This window comes from Canis lupus, chromosome 1 (assembly GCF_011100685.1).
Source record: "Canis lupus familiaris isolate Mischka breed German Shepherd chromosome 1, alternate assembly UU_Cfam_GSD_1.0, whole genome shotgun sequence".
NCBI classification, from domain to species: Eukaryota; Metazoa; Chordata; class Mammalia; order Carnivora; family Canidae; genus Canis; species Canis lupus.
In genome coordinates this window covers 109,797,327-109,811,812 of record NC_049222.1, presented here as the reverse complement: position 1 = coordinate 109,811,812, position 14,486 = coordinate 109,797,327, and the positions used below count along the sequence as shown (strand labels likewise).

Here is a 14,486-nt window from a genome sequence, read left to right as displayed (position 1 = left end):
CTGAGAACCACGAACCATGAGGCCCAGAGCCTGTGGTCCTGACAGCCACCCAGTCTGGGGGTTAAAAATGAGGATTCTGGAGCCAACTGCCTGGGCTTAGGACAAACCTGGCTTAGCCACACTAGTGACATGACCTTGGCCAAGCCTTTTCATGGTCCTGGGATGAGTGATCTCACCTGGAAAATGGGCAGACACTGGTTGTTTCCTCAGGATCTTACGATGAGGGAAGATAATACTTGGGACACTTTGAACAGCACATGGGAGACGCCTGACACTATTAGGTGTTGGCCAGGAGGATTATTATTTTAGTAGCAGGTGCCTGGGGTCTAAATCTATCTCCCCGGGATCCCTGGGTGGCTCAGTGGTTTCGCGCCTGCCTTTGGCCCGGGGCGCGATCCTGGAAATCCGGGATCGAGTCCCACGTCGGGTTCCCGGTGCATGGAGCCTGCTTCTCCCTCTGCCTGTGTCTCTGCCTCTCTCTCTCTCTGTGTCTACCATAAATAAATAAAAATAAATCTTTTAAATAAATAAATAAATAAATAAATAAATAAATAAATAAATAAATAAATAAATCTATCTATCTATCTATCTATCTATCTATCTATCTATCTATCTATCTATCTATCTCCCCTTCCACTCTCAGGAGCCCTCTGTGGGCAGTGGCCTAGATGAACGCATCTGGGCCAACTGCCGCTCTCAGGCCAAGGAGTGTTTGCTGTCAGCCTTGCACACTGATGGGAGGGTGTCCCAAGTGTCCGGGGTCCCCAGGGCAGACCGGCAAGGGCTCCAAGACACAGGCCAGGCGAGACCATGGGTTTATTGGGGGCTCCACACACACGCACTCACAGCGTCACACGACAACGTCACGGTTACTCAGAACACGCGAGATGGCCTCCGCCCCTGGCTGGGCCCAGAGGCAGTGGGGTGCAGTCTCCTCCCTGGTGGCCCAGGCCCAGCTGTGGGCCTTCCTCCTGGGCAGGTGAGGGAGGGCGCCGGGCAGCCCCGGCCTGGAGAGGGGCGAGCAGGGAGTGAGGGGCCGGGGCGCAGGGGCCGGCTGCCCTCACTCCAGTGACTGGAGCATCAGCAATTGTTTCAGCACCTTCGTCTGGCTGGTCTCTCGGATCTCGCCGGCCAGGAACATCTCGTCCACGACCGTGTAAACCTGAGCGAAGGGAGGGCAGGAGACCCCACTGTGAGGGGAGGGCTCTTCCTCTCTCCCCCTCCCTCAACAGGTGCTCGTCTGAACCTCCGATGGAAGCTGGGGGCTCTGACCCCCCCTTACACCCTCATCTTCACCAGGAGCCCACCTTGTAGAAATTGAACACCAGGTCCAGTTCACAGACATTGTGGAAATACTCATTTAAGACCTGGGGGAGAAGGCAGAGATGGTGAGAGCTGGGCAGAGGGAGGCACACAGGGCCACACAGGGCTGCACATGGGAGCCAAGGTCACCCCTCCCCCCGAAAAAGACATGGTAAAAGAGAGACCAAGAGGAAGTGTGGAAGGGGAGGGAAGGAGGGAGGAGGAAGAGACACCAGGACAAAGACAGTTAGAGCCAGAAACAACAAGGACGATCACATAGCAACAGAAAAGGATGGCAGGGAAGACTGACCGGACACATGCGGAGGGAGAAAGAGGAATCACGTGGGCAGAGAGGGGCAGAGGGAGGCTGGCTGTCCACCCGGGGATGTGGGGAGAGGGTTTGTGCACCCCGCCTGGGGAGACCAGGGCTGGTTCTAGGGGCTCCAGGGCCCCTGGGGCCGCAGCCCACCCTCGCACCTCCACGAAGTTGTGGATGGCTTCCAGGTAGGCCAGGTTGTTGTCGTTGACATCCACGCAGATGCAGAAGTAGAGGCCGGCGTAGCGTCGGTAAATGATCTTGAAGTTCCGGAACTGTGGGGCAGAGAGGCTGTCAGCAACTGGGCGGCCCAGAACCCAACAGTGCGGGACAGCTCGGGGCCAGAAGTCAGTCCTTCACCCCATGCCTGGTCCCTGAAGCCCTGCTCTGTCCGGCCCGGTGCGGGGGACACAGCGGTGACTGAGACGGGACCCAGCCCCCGCCACTGGGGCTCACAGTCCACTGCAGAGAGATTCCTCCTCAGTACTCCCCATCGTGGGCAGCTAACCCAGTCTGGAGACCCAGGAGGGCTTCTGGGAGGAGGGGGCATCTGGACCTAGACCTGGAATATGAGCAGGAGTGCTCTGGGCAGAGGGAACAGCTTGTGAGAAAAAGCCCAGAGCCGAGAGGGAGGCTGGGGTGTCCCACGACGTCTACCTCACCTTTCCATGGCTCCCTGCCTGTCGCCTCTGGAGAAAGTCGAATTCCTTAGCCTGGAACTAACTCATGCCATCATTCCACAAACACTACTTGGGGGCGGGCTCTGTGCGGGGCAGTGCAGTCACTGCTTATAACCAACCAAGACCACCCCAGCCTTACCCTGAACTGTAATGTAAAATATAAATATTTCTACGCTAACACATACATACAGCCCAGGAATAAATACATGTGGACCAAGGATACAGACTGTAATCTTATGTGAGGGAAATACAATAAAGAGACAGGTTTAGAGACCAGCGAACTGGTTTGCTAAGCACAAGATCCTTGGGCAAAATTTGGAAAAGTCCCAGCCCTGGGTCTGGTGTGTTCTGTCGCCACCTGCTGGCAACTGCAAAAGCCAACATTAGCCCCTGATTTTTAAACTTTTTTTTAAATAAGATTTTATTTATTCACGAGAGACACAGACAGCGGAAGAAGCAGGCTCCATGCAGGGAGCCCGATGTGGGACTCGATCCGGGGACCCAGGGATCATGACCCGAACCAAAGGCAGATGCTCAACCACTGAGCCACCCAGGCATCCCCTAGACTTTTTCTCCCCCCAGCTAATTCTTTTGTTAATTTCTATACTTTGAGTACATTTTCTAACATCACTGTAGTAATTCCTGCACATAATCCACGGATTAATAAGCACACATCAGGGTAAAACTCTAAACTCTACTTTTTTCTTTTCTTTTCTTTCTTTTTTTTTTTTTTTTTTTCAAAGATTTTATTTTTTTTTATTTTTATTTATTTATGATAGTCACACAGAGAGAGAGAGAGAGAGGCAGAGACACAGGCAGAGGGAGAAGCAGGCTCCATGCACCGGGAGCCCGATGTGGGATTCGATCCCGGGTCTCCAGGATCGCGCCCTGGGCCAAAAGCAGGCGCCAAACCACTGCGCCACCCAGGGATCCCTTTTTTTTTTTTTTTTTTTTTTTAGGTAGTTCCACACCTAACACGGAGCTCAAACTCAGGACCCAGAGGTCAAGAGTTGCACATTCTGCTGACAGAGCCAACCAGGAGCCCCTACTTTTTTTCTTTTTAAACTTGGTATAGGGGCAACCCTGGTGGCTTAGCGATTTAGTGCCGCTTGCAGCCCGGGGTGTGATCCTGGAGACCTGGGATCGAGTCTCACATTGAGCTCCCTGCATGGAGCCTGCTTCTCCCTCTGCCTGTGTCTCTGCCCCCCCCCTCCGTGTGTGTCTCTATGCATAAATAAATAAAATCTTAAAAAAAATAAAAATAGGGAACCCTGGGTGGCGCAGCGGTTTGGTGCCTGCCTTTGGCCCAGGGCGCAATCCTGGAGTCCGGGGATCGAGTTCCACATCAGGCTCCCTACATGGAGCCTGCTTCTCCCTCTGCCTGTGTCTCTGCCTCTCTCTGTGTCTCTCTCATGAATAAATAAATAAAATCTTTTAAAAAAAAAAAGTTAAAAAAAATAAATTTGCAGGCTTCTCAGGGATCTGGCACAGGCCCTCATGGCTTCTCCCCCTATACACTCTCAGATAAGTCTCTTCCTGAAGGCTGGGGTGAGTCACCTGTCTGTACTCCCCTACCCATTGGGCTCCCATCCCCCACCTGACCACTCTGGGCATCACTGTCTGGGACAGGTCTGTCTCATTTGACCCTGAGCTGGTGCTGTGCCTGCTGTGTCCCCAGCATGGCCCTTCACATGAAGAGGTCCACATCCTGACCCCCGGAACCTGTGAACGGGTGACCTTACACGGCAAAAGGGACTGTGGAGGTGTGATTACACTAAGGATCTTGAGCTGGGGGATCCTGGATGATCCAGATGGGCCCAGAGTAATCACAGGGGTCCTTATCAGGGAAAGAGGAGGACAGAAGTGTACGAGTCAGATGGAGTGATTTTAAGGTGAGATGTGGTTGGCTTTGAGGCTGGTGAAGGGGCCACTCTCTGGGGCACGCAGGCTGCCTCCAGAAGCCGGTAAAGGCAAGCAAATGGATTCTCCCCAGGGCCTGCAGAGGGAACCCAGCCCTCCTGACCCGTTTTGGACACCTGACCTCAAGAACTGTTTAAAAAAAAAAAAAGGGATCCCTGGGTGGCGCAGCGGTTTGGCGCCTGCCTTTGGCCCAGGGCGCGATCCTGGAGACCCGGGATCGAATCCCACATCGGGCTCCCAGTGCATGGAGCCTGCTTCTCCCTCTGCCTGTGTCTCTGCCTCTCTCTCTCTCACTGTGTGCCTATCATAAATACATAAATAAATAAATTAATTAAAAAAAAAAGAACTGTTTAAAACAACAAATCATGTTGTTTTGAGCCACTATATTTGTAGGATTTGTTGCCACGGCAATAAGAAACTAACAGAGGTTAAAAAAAAAAACACATACACACACAAAAAAAAGAATGAACATTAATGAACAAACAAGAGGAAGAAAGTTTGGGAGGCCTGGACCTTCTTCACTGGCTATTCAGCTTTTGGTTTTACTCTTACAAGTCCTCCTCCAGGAAGGACTCCTCCTCCTCCTCCTCCTCCTCCTCCAGGACTTGCCCTGACCTCAATCTCATAGGAGAGACATTATTTAGTGTCTCCTCCCCTAGACCCTCCCCAGTGTGTTGGGGGAGGGACCAATTCTCTCTTGTTCCCTACAGCACTCCCTCCTCTGGGAAGTCCTCTCTGACCCCGGTCTGAGGCAGGTGCCCTTGTCCTACTGGGCTGCTCCGTCCCAGCCCTGCAGCCCTGACCCCTCTGGGTAGTCCTCATCTGGGGACAGGTCTGTGTTGCTCACAGGGCTGTCTCAGTCCCCACAGTGCACAGTGGGAGATAAGATGCTGTGCTGGTGGCAGGACAGCCCAGGGGAGTGGGCGTGTGCCCCCTCATTCTGTCCTGCACCTGCTCTGGCCCCATCGCCCTGCTCTCCGCAAGGCCCCCCTCCTGGAAACCCTTTGTTTAAGGCTGCCGGCCTCCCCCCATATCTCCTGGTTCTCCTCTACCTCCTCATCTCCCACCTCTAGATATGGCTTCTCTTCTCTCCTGTGTTCCCCTCTGTCACTCATCCCTCCTCTGGTAAGTCCCGCAGGCTTCCTTGCCCTCTGTGTGCAGAACCTTCCACATTGTGGCATCCTGCCCTCTCTGCACACTGACTCATCACTCCCTCCTGGATTCTCTGTGGGGGTGTGAACAGATACCTCACTCCTGGTCTTCACTCTCAACCTGCTCTTTGCTAAGTTGGCCCACACCTGCCCCCCTCTGCTCAAAACCCTCTCCAGGCTGCCACCTTGGAAGAGGCCCTGCGCCATTTGTCCCTGTTATCTCTCTCCTCTCCTCGGCCCTCCACCCCCCTCGCTGGCTTACATTCCCTCAGAATGCTGGCCTTCTTGCTATTCCAGGAATGTCCCAGCATGTCCTCGCCTCAGGGCCTTTGCACTTGCCATTTCCTGGGTGTGGAGTTCTCCCTTTCAGATATCCTCTCCTTCCACTCTTTCAACTCTTTTAGGTCTTGGTTCCAAAGCTACCTTTTCCAGACTTCCTAAATCATTTACACCTGCATTCCAACCCCCAACGTACACACCCCAGCACTCTCATCTCCTACAGTGGCTGCTTCTTCCCCCTGGCACCTCTCACCTCCTGCTATGCTCTGTCTTTACTATCTGTCTCCCTCCCACCAGAACATCAGCTCTCCCAGGGCAGGGACTCGGGTCTGTCCTGTTCCTGCTCCTAGAATAGTGCCTCCATACAGCAAACCCCTGATAAATATGTGTTGAATTTATAGGACAACTAGCCCAGCTGATGCCATGGAAATTAAAGACAGAGCCTTCTCAATTTAAGGAGACCAAAGAGGGGCACCTGGCTGGCTCAGGCGGTAGAGCGTGTGACCCTTGATCTCAGGGATGTGAGTTAAGGCCCCATGTTGGGTGTGGAGCTGACTTAAAAATAAAAACTTATGGGGCAGCCTGGGTGGCTCAGCGGTTTAGCGCCACCTTCAGCCCAGGGCCTGATCCTGGAGACCCAGGATCGAGTCCTGCATTGGGCTCCCTGCATGGAATCTGCTTCTCCCTCTGCCTGTGTTTCTGCCTCTCTCTCTCTCTCTCTCATGAATAAATAAATACATAAAATCTTTTTAAAAAGTTTAAATAGGTATTTACCCCAAGGATACAAGTGTAGTGATCCAAAGGGGCACCTGCACCCCAACGTGTATAGCAGCAATGTCCACAATAGCCAAACTATGGAAAGAGCCCATGTTGATGGATGAATGGATAAAGAAGATGTGGTGTATATATATATATATACACACACACACACACACACACACACACACACACACGCACACAATGGAATACTACTCAGCCATCAAAAAAATGAAATATTGCCATTTGCAATGATGTGGATGAAACCAGAGGGTATTATGCTAAGTGAAATAGTCAATCAAAGAAAGACAATTATTATACGATCTCACTCATTTGTGGAATTTAAGAAACAAAACAGAGGATCATAGGGGAAGGGAGGAAAAAATAAAACAAGATGAAATCAGAGGGATCCCTGGGTGGCGCAGCGGTTTGGCGCCTGCCTTTGGCCCAGGGCGCGATCCTGGAGACCTGGGATCGATTCCCACATCAGGCTCCCGGTGCATGGAGCCTGCTTCTCTCTCTGCCTGTGTCTCTGCCTCTCTTTCTCTCTCTGTGACTATCATAAATAAATAAAAAAAAAAAAAAAAAAAAAAAAAAGATGAAATCAGAGAGGGAGATAAACCATAAAAGACTCTTAAAACAAACTGAGGGTTGCTAGAGGGAAGTGGGGGGATGGGTAACTGGGTGATGGGTATTAAAGAGAGCACATGGTGTAATGAGCACTGGGTGTTACATAAGATTGACGAACCTCTGACCTCTACCTCTGAAACCAGTAATACAGTATACGTTAATTAACTGAATTTAAATTTAAAAAAAGTTAAATCATAATAAGAGTTAATGTCTAATAAATATCTTCTTTCATAGCTAAATATCCATTAAATTTTTTCTAACCTGTCCAGTTCCTTTAGTTTTTATTACTAAAATGGAAGCTTTTTGAAAGAAAGAAATTTCCAAGGTTGCAAATTCACTAAGAACACGATTATACTATTCTTGTTCTTGTTCTATTCTTGTATAATTCAAGGATTATACTATTCTTGTTCTTAATACAATCCCAATACTAAACATATATAGCTGACACACTGAAGGTTCTAAAGAGGTAGTGACTGTATACAAATTTGTGTCCGTGTGGAATTACATGTTTAAGGAGTATCTTGTATGTTTGAAGGATGTTTCACAAAATAGTGGCTGTTGAATAAATATCACCTGGGTGGTTCGATGGTTGAGCTTCTGCCTTTGGCTCAGGGCGTGATCCCACGGTACTGGGTTCAAGTCCTGCATCAGGCCCCCCACAGGGAGCCTACTTTTCTGTCTGCCTATGTCTCTGCCTCTATCTCTTATAAATAAATAAATAACATATTAAAAAAAAAAAAAAGAAAATGATCACAACGAAAAGGTCTCCCCCTCCCCTCAAAGGAAGGAAGACAGCAGGCCAAAAGCAGGCTGAGGATATGAACATAGGAAGGAAACAGGTCTGGGGGTTACTGCAGTTGGCGGCTGGGCAGGATGGGCAGAGGAACAAGGTGAGTGTGGCAAGCGTGAGGGGAGTATCACCTCCACAAAGTTGGTGTGTTTGGCATCTCGGACGGTGACCACAGCATGCACCTCTTCGATCAACTTCTGTTTCTCATCGTCATCGAACTGCATGTACCACTTGGCCAGGCGCGTCTTGCCCGCCCGGTTCTGGATGAGGATGAAGCGGATCTGCGTAGGGGGAGAGGAGGAGGTGGAGGAGGTGAGGGGGGGGAGGGAGAGCTGGCCAGCACTGGATGGCCCGCCCAACAGCCCCACCCATCCCCACTGGGTAGGGTCCACACCTCCTGCAGCTGTTTAGGCTGCAGCCTGGTCTGGCTGGCCTGGCCACACACTCCCACCCCAGGTCCCAACACCCTAGAGGAATGACTGCTTCCACCGGCCAACTCCCCCGTCAGCCCAAGGATCCACTCCCTTCTCTGCTTGACCTTGGAGCAAGGATCCCCCTGCCCCCCCTCCCCCCTGCAGCCTGTTTCCCCACCCGCAGAATCAGTTTCTTTAGAGGACCCATCTCGTCAGAGTGTTCTGCACTTAAATGTTTTAAACTTAATTCAGTAGCTGGCACACAACAGGCATTCAATAAATGTTTGCGTTGCAGGGCTCCTGGCGGGCACAATGGGAGGCACAGGGCTCAACGGGAGGCGCAGGGACTCTTGATCTTAGGGTTGTGAGTTCAAGCCCCATGTTTGGTGGAGAGAGGACTTAAATAAATAAATACAAATTTCTAAGAAATTTTTGAGTTCCAGACTTCTTTGGTCTGAATCCCAGAGATCTCCCCAATGTTCCTTTTTTCTTTTTACTTACCAAGCCTTAAAAATTCACCCATTTAAGATGTGTACAGTTCGGTGGTTTTTATTTTTTTATTATTTTTTTCATAAAGTTCAGTGGTTTTTAGTATATTCGTATATAATGTTGCCAAAATCACTACTATCTAATTCTACAATATTTTCATCACCCCAAGAAGAAATCTCCACAGGTTAGCAGCCACTGCCCTGCTCCCGGCAACAGATAATCTCCTGTCTCTATGGCTACGCCTCTTCTGGAGGTTTCATATAAACAGAATCATACAATACATGCATGGTCTTTTTGTATTTGGCCTCTTCCCCTTGGCGATGTTTTCTTTTTTGTTTTTAATTTTATTTATTAATGAGAGATACACAGAGGCAGAGACAGGCAGAGGGGAGAAGCAGGCTCTATGCAGGGGCCCCAATGTGGGATTTGATCCCAGGACCCCTGGATATGCCCTGAGGCAAGGCAGACGCTCAACCACTGAGCCACCCAGGCGTCCCTCGGCAATGTTTTCAAAGTTCATCCACACTGTAGTGTGTGTTCACAAGTCCTTTCTTTTTAATGCTGAACTATGTTCCGTTCCACTGTATGGATATATCTTGTTTTGTTGATCCATCCATCAGTTGATGGACATTTGGGTCATTTCCGCTTTTTGGTGATTACAAATAAGGCTGCTATGAACATTCGCACACGAGCTTTTACGTGGACATTTGTTTGGACTGATGTTTCCCCTGGCTATCCCTATACCTAGGAGGGGAATCGCTGGGTTATATGGTAATGCTATGCCTAACTTTTTTGGCCAATGCTGTTTTCCAAAGCATCTGCCACTTCTCAAGTGATGTAACTGCTTGGTGCCTCAGCTTATCCACCTGGAAAATGTATGATGAGATGTAAACAATATATGAAAAGTATCTACGGACACCTGGGTGGCTCAGTGGTTGAGCATCTGCCTTTGGCTCAGGGTGTGATTCTGGGGTCCTGAGATCAAGTTCCGTCATCTGGCTCCCTGAGGGGAATCTGCTTCTCCCTCTGCCTAGGTCTCTGCCACTCTCTCTGTGTTTCTCATGAATAAATAAATAAAATATTAAAAAAAAAAAAAAAGAAAAGAATCTAGAAGAGTGCCTGGCTCAGATCACATGCTTTGTGTCAGCTATGATTATCATCAGTGAGGGCTAGGAAATTTGTTTTTAAGATTCTGAAAGGCCAGGTCAATCCTCCTAGGGCTACTATGAAAACAGAACAAGTTAATGCCAGAAGTGCTTAGCACAGTGCCTATTACATACGGAGCACTCACTACAATGAGCTATGATGATGGAGACAGCTTCATCCAAGTGGCTAAGCACAGACTCCAGAGCCTGAATGAATGCTGGCCCTCTTAGCTGTATGTCCATGGGCAAGTAACCTAGCCTTTCTGGGCCTCAGTTTCTCCTTCTGTCTATTATACAGAGAGCACCTCCCACATAAGACAATCTACGGGTTAATAAACAAAAGGGGTGTAGCACTGTGGCTAGCACATACTAAATGTTACAAAAGTATTAGTTCTTAAATGGTATTATAATTCACCATCATTTGACTTTAAGAAAACCAAGGCCCAAGTTTACCCAGGCAGGAAGCCTGCCTTCAGCCCAGGTCTGTTTGAGATGGGCAGGTGTACACCATTTTATAGATGAAGAAACCAAAGCTCAGAGAAAAGAAGTCTCACAGCCACAAAGCACAGCTGGAAGTCCAAAAGCTTTGCTGTGGACCCCCTGACCCCAGCTTACCCTGTGGGAGCCCCTACTCATTCCAGGGAGTCCATTCTCTTTCCTAAGTCTCATTCTCTGATAGTCTATTCCTCCCTCCCCCAACCAATCAAGCTGTAAAGGAACAGGATATTACACTCTCCTTCCAAGAACTCCATCTGCTGAGCCAGGGAAAACCACTTCCTAGCGCTAGGGGTCCTGAGTAGGAAGGGAAAGGCCATGGGCTTGGCAGGAGGTTGGGAGGAGGGAATTCACTAGGCAGCCACAACCTAGGGGCAGAGCCAGAGATATATGGGGCACGTGGGAGGAGAGCTAAAAGGGCTGAGGGAGAGCCCAGCCTCTTATCCCCAAATTCCCTTATAACACCTCTTCCTGTTTCTCCTCCCAGTCAGAATCTCTCCACCTCTGGGAATCTTTCCTGAGAGGTCCTTTCCCTCCTGCCTCCTCACCCCTCTGACATTCTCTCCAGGTGCCCCCCCCCCATCTTTCCTGTCTCCAAGCCCCCTCCCCTGGAGTTGTTCCCTTTAGACTTCGAATTTCTTCTGGGTTTCAATTCCCTCTCTCAGGCTTCAGAAGGCCTTTTACTTGGGACATCACTTCTCTGATGCCAGGGCCTCCTCCCCAAGTTCCAAACCACACATGTTGCCTCCAAGGACGCTCTTTGTGGAGGAGGCTTCCTCCTCATTCTGACACCCACCTCCATTCATCTTTTTCCGGCTCCCTGCCCAAAGGATCCTTGCTTAAGGTCCAAAGACCCACCCTGAGGGAGGGTAGGCAAATCCAAAGCCCAGTCCTTGCTCCAAAAGCTCCTTCCCCATCTCTCAACACTTCCCTGCCTGCTCCCACTCAAGACCTCTCCTTCTTGGAAAGATCTGGTCCACTCCTCCCCATCCATTTCTAATATTCGCTCCCACCTTCTAAGCCTCCTCCCGCTTTGCAGCACACTTCCCTGGACTCGAAAGCCCCATTCTGCACAGTAGCCGACTTCCCATCTCCAGAGCCCAGTCTCCTCCCCTAGAGATTCTCGCTCTCATCAGGAGTACCCCTCCCGTTTCAACACCCTCTCTGCCTTCATTGTCAGCTTCCGGCTTCTAAAGACTCCTTCTCTCCCATCCCAGTGTCTCCCATTCCCCAACTATCCTGCCACACTCCCAGAGCGCCCTCCTCGTAAGACGCCCCCACCCCACCTCCAATCCCGTCTCCCCACCTCCGAGATCCCGCTTCGCGAGTTCCCTCCCCATTTCAACCTCCACCTCCTCAGTCATCTCCAATGTCTCCCTCCCGCACAGCCCTCTCCCCTCGGCACCCGGCCTCTAATGTCCCCTGGCGTCGAGCCCTCCGGCGCACTCCCGCGCCCAGAATCGCCGCGCAGCTGCCCCCTTGCCCCGGGCCTCGGGTCGGCCCCAATCCCGAGAGCCCGCGCCCGGCCCAAACCAACGCACCGCGGCAGGGGAGGCTTGTCAGTACCCGACCGAGCCTCGAGTACCTGCACGTGGACCCACCCTCCGCCCGGCCCCAACGTGGGCGCGCCGCCGTTACCATGGCGACCCCCGTCCGGACCCCAGCGGCCCCGGTCCCGCGGCTCCTGGGCAGCTCCGGCTCTCGCAGCAGTTAGGGGACCCGGGGCTAGAGCGGACTTCCGGCAGAAGAACTCGCCCGCCCTCTCGCGCACAGCCCACTGGGAAGTGTAGTCTCAAGAATGCCTTCGCTCAGCCAGGCTGCAAACCTGGGAAAAAGGGCCGATCCCGCTTCCCAAAAGGCCGCGCGACTGTCCTTTTCCCACCACGTAGTACTGACCCCGAATGTATACCGGGAGTTGCGGGCGAATGTCTCTGCCGAGGACTACAATTCACGACCTGCGTGTCTGCCAGCAATGGGGACTTGCATTCTGGGGAATGTAGTTCTGGTAGCCCTGCGTCCACCCCCATCCTCCCAAGGCAAGAAGAAGTGCATGCTGGAAATAGTAGTTTTAAGTAAGGAACTCCGCTGTGGGAGCTCGAAATGTAACTCTTTCCGCGCTCACCTAGTGCTTTGTTTAAAATATCTCGAATGTTTCCCTATGGGAGATGGACAGTGGTTTAAGATAATTATTTTGAGAGTCAGAACTGTGTACAAATCCTGTCACTGCATTTCCTACCAGGGGACTTTGGGAGAATGACTTCACCTCTAAATTCAGTTTCTTCATCTGTAAACAGGAGTGATCAAGAGGTCACCACAGTATGGTTGTTTTAAAGCCTCAGTAAGGGGGCACCTGGGTGGCTCAGTGGTTGGGCGTCTACCTTTGACTCAGGTCATGAACCCGGGGTCCTGGAATCGAGTCTGCATCAGGCTCCTCAGAGGGAGCTTGTTTTACCCTCTGCCTATGTCTCTGCCTCTCTGTGTGTCTCTCTTGAATAAATAAAAATCTTTATAAAGCCTCAGTAAGTTTCCAAAGTACTTATCACTGTGTTTGACACCTCGTAAGCGCTCAATACATGCTAGTTAACATCATGAAGGCTCATTGTTAACATATATCGGGTAATAGGGTACAGTTGTCTCCTTTCAGTTACTCAAATGGGTCAAGTTCTTTCCTAACTAAGCGACTTTCCTTTACGCTTGCTATTCCCTACATGGCCTTCCCTCATTCATTCTGTGGTTGGCCTTTTTTCTTCTTTTACCTTAAACACCACTTCCACAGACCTGCATAGAGGACCCTGGGTACAAAGGTCCCCTTCTCCTATCCCCAACAATTCTATAGGTTAGTTTGATTTTTTTTTAGTAATGTCACTGGGGAGACCCCATGGTCCCCTGTAGTTCAGGAAACTCCTAGAAGCTTCTGCCTCTCACTTTCATCCTTAAGAAACTAACTATAGAGGAATCCCTGGGTGGCTCAGCGGTTTGGCACCTGCCTTTGGCCCAGGGCATGATCCTGGAGTCCCGGGATCGAGTCCCATATCGGGCTCCCTGCATGGAGCCTGCTTCTCCCTCTGCCTGTGTCTCTGCCTCTCTCTGTGTGTGTCTCTCATGAATGAATAAATAGAATCTTAAAAAGAAACAAACAGAAAGAAAAGATTCACCCAGTTATTTAAAAAAAAAAAAAAAGAAAGAAAGAAAGAAAAGAAACTAACTATAATGAATTGCTGGAACAGGAAAAGAAATATTGGAGGATAAGATGCCTGTGCAGATGAGTCAAAAAATGCCCAATAGTTACCTCAGCTTCATTATAACGTTAAAATTCCTCTCTGAGTATCTTTTTAAAGATTTTATTTATTTATTCATGAAAGACACACAGATAGGCAGAGACATAGGCAGAGGGAGAAGCAGGATCCCTGCAGGGAGCCTGATTTGGGACCTGATCCAGGACCCAGGGTTCACAACCTGAGCTAAAGGCAGATGCTCAACCACTAAGCCACCCAGGTGCCCCCCTCTCTGAGGGATGAGGAATATTCATCCCAAGCCCCTCATGAAAGGAGGCTGCTTACCCTTGTTTGTGGAGTCACACCTTTGGAAATTATTCCCGTAATCTCCTTATTTGTACAAACAGTGATGACTTTGTGTGGTAACTCCACCTGGTGTAATCTCTGTCTATAACTCACAGAGGAGGGGACCTGCTTTGATCTGGTAACAATAGCCTTTATTACAATTTTTAATGATTTCACTGGGAGCCGTGTTGTCTACATCTCCCGTTAGGTGGTTGAGGGCAGGGACGCTATTAACGTATCTACATCATCTAGAATATGGTGACACTTGGTAAGCACTCAATAAAGTATTACTATAGATACTGAAGAAAGACTCAATCCTAATAGAAACAAAACATATAATAGAACAATGTAAATTAAAAGTATAGTATCAGCAGAAGAACCAACACACCACTATGGAATTATTGCAAGGGCAAAAAAAGGTTAAGGATTGGGATCCCTGGGTGGCTCAGTGGTTTAGCGTCTGCCTGCAGCCCAGGGCATGATCCTGGAGTCCCAGGATCAAATTCTATATCGGACTCCTTGCATGGAGCCTGCTTCTCCCTCTGCCTGTGTCTCTGCTT

The 14,486-nt window shown here is 50.0% G+C and overlaps 1 protein-coding gene across 1 annotated transcript; it reads right to left on the bottom strand.

Annotated features, from left to right (window-relative positions):
* Positions 1–798: 798 nt before the first annotated feature.
* On the bottom strand, positions 799–12,163 carry AP2S1 (adaptor related protein complex 2 subunit sigma 1). The gene is made up of 5 exons (XM_038528488.1): positions 12,005–12,163; positions 7,956–8,105; positions 1,780–1,893; positions 1,308–1,367; positions 799–1,162 (listed from the first exon to the last, which is right to left on the bottom strand). The coding sequence occupies exons 1-5, from the start codon at positions 12,005–12,007 to the stop codon at positions 1,061–1,063; spliced, it is 429 nt and encodes a 142-aa protein (XP_038384416.1). The 5' UTR covers positions 12,008–12,163; the 3' UTR covers positions 799–1,060.
* Between the last annotated feature and the right edge of the window lie 2,323 nt (positions 12,164–14,486).